Raw genomic sequence first — 6,816 nt, 5'->3', positions numbered from 1 at the left:
GCTGCCCCGCATTGACTTTTCAGATTGTATATCAGCAATATTTCTGTGATTCACACATGTTTCAGTTTTGCCTTTTTCCAGAGGAAAACCCCCAAACAGCTCTACATGTCAGCAATGTTTATTTAACTTATTAATGACTCCCACCCTTAACAAACAATTCAGAAACTCATTCAAGCTTTATCAAATCATATGATCAGTAGATAAGTCTCTATGGTAATACAATAACTAGCAGTACAAACATTTGTATAAAAATATAGTTTGACCAAAACAACAGTGACTAGCAGTTTTTACTTTAGTTTTGTGTTATCCAGGTTCTATGCATAGTCCTCTGCCAGTGTGTCAAAGTAGTTTGTGTCAGCGTAGAGGAGGAAGCCAGAGAACAAGCTGTCAGCCCAGCCAGGGTCTGCAAATAAACCATTCTGGTCATGGTAGAAGATTTCCAGCCACACCTCATCTTCTGGGTTCAGGTATATTACAGTGGACCCAGACGCCACGTCGTGATTTCCTGTGTTGGCATCAAAGGTTTTGATGCGATACTGGCCGTTCTGCACCAGACCAATAGCCAGGTGTTTGTTGGCCAGTGTAATGTCATATGAAAAATAATAAATGCCTGGGTATGCACAGATAAATTTGCCCTGTTTGTGGGTTATAGTGTCCACCCTCATCAAACAGAACCTTATTGAACTTGATGGGGGTCTTCTCTGCAGGGTAACTGCTGGTTATTCCCACAGAGAAGGCAGATTTAGGCAGCAGGCTGCCACATTTGCAGATTCCTGGAGTGCCATGTGGCCCTTGTTGGCCCTTGTTCCCTTTCTGTCCTTCACGGCCTGGAGGACCAGGTGGGCCCACTTCTCCCTTCTCTCCTGTGGGGCCTCGTTTCCCTGCAGGGCCACGGTCACCTCTGTCTCCAATCTTACCTGTTGGGCCAACCCTGCCCTTCAACCCTGAAACAGAAAAATTGTGTTGGGATCAAAATTTCTGCATCGTTGTTGATGCTTTTTCTTTACTTTTTTTGTCACTGCCCTGATATACGTTTCTGTTTTGCACTTGCTGAACCAGACTATGAAAGGAACAGTCAATGGAAACACAACTCCACACCCAGCGTCATGTATTAAGTCACCCTTGGAACACAGCCACCTTGACATTGAAACAGCACAGTTTTGGCTTGATCCATGTAAACTGTCTTATATCCATTTGACTGCATCGACAGAGTAAATACCCTGCAGCTAAGAGACACTGTGAATCATATGCTGTATGTTTGTGCAAGAACAGTGTGCTATTCTGAATATGTAGTTTCATGTTCAGATTTAGGTGTGTGTCTGAATTCCTGTTTCCAAACATAATGGAAAACACAGGTGTATGACGCTTATTTATCACTGACAGATTTACTGCAGGTCAGACTGCATAGATGGTATCAGTGCAGTATTACTGCTGGGTGAGACAGATACGGTCCTTCCAAATATCTTTGCAATGTTGTGCCAGGTTTACCTACATGAAATATTTACCCTCTGAATGATCTAAAAAAAAAGAAAAAAAGAAATGTAAACCAAGCTGTGCACAACCATGATAAATTGTTTGTGTTGTGCCAGGTTTACCTACATGAAATATTTACCCTCTGAATGATCTAAAAAAAAAAAAAGAAATGTAAACCAAGCTGTGCACGACCATGATAAATTGTTTGGAAACTTGGAAAAGCTTTCATTTGGGTTAAGAACCAGATGTATAACATGTCCAAATTTGGTAGAACTGCTGCAATGCAAAACATAAACTGCAGGTCATCCAGGCCTTATTAAACTGTAAGCTCAGCCAGAACAGCCTCTCTTAATACTCATAATAATATGAGTATGCAGTATAAAATATGAGCAGCAGCCAATTGGAAAGAAACTCACTATGCCTTAAAACTGCACTGAAAGCAGCAGGGTACAGCAAGAACAGACACTGATATTTTTCTTAGACAAGCTAAATGCAGTTTTCTCTCATGTAGCATGATCTCATCTATACTATCTACTATGTACTGAAAGCTACTTCCGTCCACTACTACCGACATTTTATACTCTAGTCAGACCATGGCAAAAGCCTGTTTGCTTGTGTTTCTGTAAAATATATATTTTTTAAAAAAAACATGTATTTTGTGATATATAAATGTTGAGAATTATTAATCACAGACTTGGCTGGGTTTTATGTTTTTGAGCATGGGACTTCATACTAGAGTTAATTTGGGGGGGTTATCAGATATCAATAGAGCGATGATGGGGAATAAGAAAGAAAAAGATGGCGAATGACATGTAACAAATGTTCCTGGCTGAAACATCCTGGCTCCTTCAAAGTAAGGATAATAAAGTATTCGGGGCACCACTTGTTTTTTGTGTTGTTGTTGTTTTTTTTTTTATGAGAAAGGCTGTGGTTTATAGTTGAAAGTTGGAAGTTTAGAATGGCTCTATGCTGTTTTCCATTCCTGGTTAGGTATTCCTGTTTACATAGATTTGTTATTCATCTTTAAGCCTGCAGTGGGTGCTATTCTAAACAGCTCCTACATAGCTTGTCTGACACTTCATTTTTATAGCCAGGCTATAAATGGTTTTTCGGTGGAACTCAACATTTCATCTGCTCTTTGCCAGCTGCTTATACCAGCTGTCAGATAAAAACATGTTTCTATGTCAGCTTTTCTCTCGCACAGACTGGTAGTATTTATTTATTGGCACACATAAACTAATGCTGTATCTGTTTAGGTTTTCATATTATACCTGTGTCTCCCTTTTCTCCCTTTTCACCCTTCCTGCCATCTCTGCCATCTCTTCCTGGGATACCCACATTCCCATCTGCTCCTGGGGGCCCGCTGGGACCAGGTTTGCCAGGCAGGCCAGGTGACCCGGCGACGCTGCAGATCAGACGTGGCGCTCCTTTCAGCTTGGCGTCAAACAGCTGTCCAAAGACACAGTGGCACAGACAGAATACCCCCACCAACGCCCACATCTTCAAATCTGTAAACACAAACAACAATTTTAAGAGAACCTTACTAACTCCTAATATGTCTTTAGGTATATCTCTGATGTGTTTTCACACTGACTTGAAAATTTAACCTCTCAAATTTCTCAAAAAAGTGATTTGTGTGCAGATATTAAGATTAAAGGGGAAAGATTACAGGCAAACATTAGACTTGTTGCTTGTTGTTGCAGGGCCAGACTCTGACACAGGTCCTGACCAGAAATTAGAACCTGTTAGCAGTTGTCATAGTGCTGTAAAACACGTAGAAGTGATGCTGTCATTGTCGCAGACTGAACAAAAGCATATCAGTGAATCAAATTTGTGAAGTACAGCATGAGGCCAGATGTGATTCTTGTAAATGAGAAGCAATTGCTATTTGACTCTGTCTCACACACCGATGTTCTCATCCACCACTGAATTGCATGTGAGAGACCTCAAACAAAACCTTTGTCCCCGTTCCAAGTCTTTCTCCTCTGCCAAAACATTCCCAAGTTGTGACATAACATCTAGCACAATTTCTGTCAGGGGAACCTAATCATGAAGCAATGGCACTTGAGCAGATAGAGACATTATACATTTACGTTACACAAAGGGGGAGAGACAGAGATATCATCATGTCTGACTGTGTTTTGCTAACAGGAAATAACCACGAGATCAAAAGTAATGACAATGATGATGATCCAGCTGTGGTGAATGAGTGGTGACACACTAATCCAGACTGGCAACCTTCCAGATGTTGGACATAAAACATTCCATAATAATGTAGTCATATGGACACATACTAATCATGTTCTTCCACAAGAGGGAGGGGCGGGGGGGTTGATCAAGTGCATGTATAAAGACTGATACACATGCTTGTTCTTAGCATATTTGCCATGTGGGTGTGAGAATATGAGTTCTGCATCTGCTCTTTGGCCGGCTGTCCCTGGTCGGAGGGGGCGTTGGAACATGTGTGTCAGGTTTTCAAAGCAGGATCATCCCCCATGTCTGTCTTAAAAATAAGTGTCTTTATTTATTGCAATGTGTTCTACTTGCCGTTACACGTCTGGTTTTTATGTCCCTGCCAGATGCCAGCACATCAGACAAATTATGTGTGTACTATGAGATGGTAAACATGATGAGATAAACAGGAAGGACACACAAACTCTTCCTCACACACACATGACATGGACAAGCTGAGCCGTTAGCGTAGCATGTTTTTGATTTTGAGGGTAATGAACTGGTCACAGAGCCAGTGTGAGGTCCTGTGAGAGAGAAACCCCGCCCGCCAATTCCGCTCTGCAACAATGATGTCAGCATTAGTAAAATGGCCTCTGTTTAACAAAAAAAAGGTCGTTTTTACACTCATGGGAAGGACATACAATGAATGCATGCAAACACACACACAGATAAACACACAAATCAATACACAACAGGTCACACGTTTGAAAAGTTTGTGTTTCTGTGTGTGTGTGTGTGTGTAACCACTGTTGAGGCTGCAGCTTTCCTTTCATTATAATGGTGATATTAAGACATTTATGTCCCATTGAGAACTCCACTAAAACACTCATGGTTCTCATTGTATTGTTTTTCCAGTGAACAGCTGGAGCCAGGCAGATACATAAGATGAAATTAAAAGACTGACTTTGTTTATACTTCACTGAACATTTTTGTGTCCACTTTCAGAAACGGCAGAGTCTATGATGGCCCCTAAGGTATTTCTAATTGATGTCAGAAACAACTCTCACAATGATTCCTGACGTCATCATGTTAAGAGAAATAAGATATTTTAGACATTTAAATCCTTTTCAGAGAGATCATGTGCTGTTTATACTTTGTGGATAAATGCAGTTACACGCACTAAGAAGCAAAGCATGCACACAGGACATGTGCGTACAACTGTTCACACGAACACTGACACATACTGACAGGTATTTGCAAAGTTATTCAAAGTATTTGCTCAGCATGTCCTATTGAAAAACTCCTCTGTAAAGAAAAGGTGGTGTCTATTGCTCTTGTTAACACTGTGAATGAAGGATGTTCTGTGATAGTCAACAAACATTGCAGACTGAAGTATGTGACCCATGTTCTTACCCCACAGTTGGCAGCTGTTCATCTCCAAAGCTGATCAGAATTCTCACTGCTGAGTGTCTTTGTCCTATCTGCTCAGATTCCGGTCTTTTTGATGATGTGAGTCCTCGGTGAACATGTTACTCGCCTTGCTCTGCTCAGACATCTATCTGCGTGCAGAGCTCTGCTGCTGACAGCGTCTTGTAGTGCAGCAGGAGCCGCAGCAGCAGGAGCAGGCTGGATCCCTTCCATCCAACCCTCCCTCCTTCCCCCCTCCCCTTATCCACTCCCTTCTCTCTGCCTCTCTGCCGCAAACAACTGTCCTCCAGGCAAAGCGCTGTATGTGTCTTGAGAGTCAACTCCATTATGTCATGGATGAAGATTCCTTAAATATCAGACATCCAAGTCAGCCACTTGACTCTCATAGAATAAAACTGTTCTTTTATGAAAAGTCAAATTAATAAATGGCAGAAGTCATGTTGACCTCAGAGTTGATCTCAGTTGTGGTGAGACACTTACCCCTAGATGGTGCCAAAAGTGATGTGAGTGAGTTTTCTTCTTGGATTATTTCATTTCCCAGTTAGTTTGAGGTCAGGTACTGTATGAAGAATGTATCACCAAAATCAAAATGATATATAAACATTACTACTTTTTTGATGAGGTAATTATTTAAACAATTTGATTAGTCGTTTTATATTTGTACTTTTCATTTAAGCCATCACACACACATACATATAGAATTTTTGTGTAATTTTTGGTGTAAGAAGTACTCAGATCCTCAAGTGCTTTATGTAAGTTTTTGCTATTGCTACATAGCCAACATTAGCATTAACAGCTATTTACTCACTACAAGTTTCAGCCATCTTTGCGTTTACAAGAACTTATAATACGCCCTTTAGGCAGTACTGCTTCTTCATCCTCTCATGTTGACCTTAGGGCAGACTGGATGACTCACCACTGTATAGTATTATGAGATGGGATGGTTAGGGGCTAGCTGGTTAGCATTTCAACTTCAGAAAAACAAAAGAGGTGACAGAAAAAGGACCAAAACAAGAGTTAACATGGGTTTTGCTTTTCACAGATGGAGACAGCTCTTGGTAAGTAAATGAATAAAATTTGATGCTGAACTCACCACATTTCTTCTTGACTGGTAAATAAACAGATGTTAATGCTAATGTTGACTAAGTAGTGATAGCAAAAACTTACCTATAGCACCTTTAAGTACAAGTTGGAATACCACAGTGTAAAAACGGTATGTTACTGTGTCCTGCATTCAAAAACTTATGATAGTCCAGTGTTTCCAGAGGGCACAACAAATTTGGTGGCTTGATCATGATGAGAGGATTAATTTGGTGGCAAAGAAAAATGTTAATACTTGAAATAATCAAGAAGTTGAGAGGCTAAATGTGTTTGTTGGAGCTGCTGATTTTTATACAAAAAATGTCCATTGTCAGTTATAGGAGTGCAATACAAAATGAGTGTATCTAATCTTAATCTGCAAAGTGGAAAAAAGAATAAGCTTTCCCTCTGAAATGTAGTGGAGTGATGAAGTATAAAGTAACAGAAAATGGAAATGGAAAATAGAAATGGAAGTACAATAATAATAAATGTCATTAGGTACATTCCACCTGATTTGCTCAGTCAAGTGCTCAAAAATCTAAGCAGAACTTTTTTTGCATATTGGGGAAATCCCTTGAGTAGATATCAAATTTTATCTGGTGCTTTTTTTTTGGCATGTGTTCATAATACTACGTTTGTGATGACTGATATAAAACAGTGGAT

The 6,816-nt window shown here is 40.2% G+C and overlaps 1 protein-coding gene across 1 annotated transcript; it reads right to left on the bottom strand.

Moving 5' to 3' along the window:
- Positions 1–102: 102 nt before the first annotated feature.
- On the bottom strand, positions 103–5,296 carry LOC108878968 (complement C1q tumor necrosis factor-related protein 7). The gene is given in 4 exon segments (XM_018670058.2): positions 103–635; positions 637–944; positions 2,745–2,981; positions 5,059–5,296. Coding segments are annotated over 4 exon segments (888 nt in total). The 5' UTR covers positions 5,081–5,296; the 3' UTR covers positions 103–314.
- Positions 5,297–6,816: the final 1,520 nt, after the last annotated feature.

Source organism: Lates calcarifer, linkage group LG17, assembly GCF_001640805.2.
Source record: "Lates calcarifer isolate ASB-BC8 linkage group LG17, TLL_Latcal_v3, whole genome shotgun sequence".
Lineage (NCBI taxonomy): Eukaryota > Metazoa > Chordata > Actinopteri > Centropomidae > Lates > Lates calcarifer.
The sequence above is the reverse complement of the archived record's forward strand: the minus strand, read 5'-3'. Positions and strand labels throughout refer to the sequence as shown.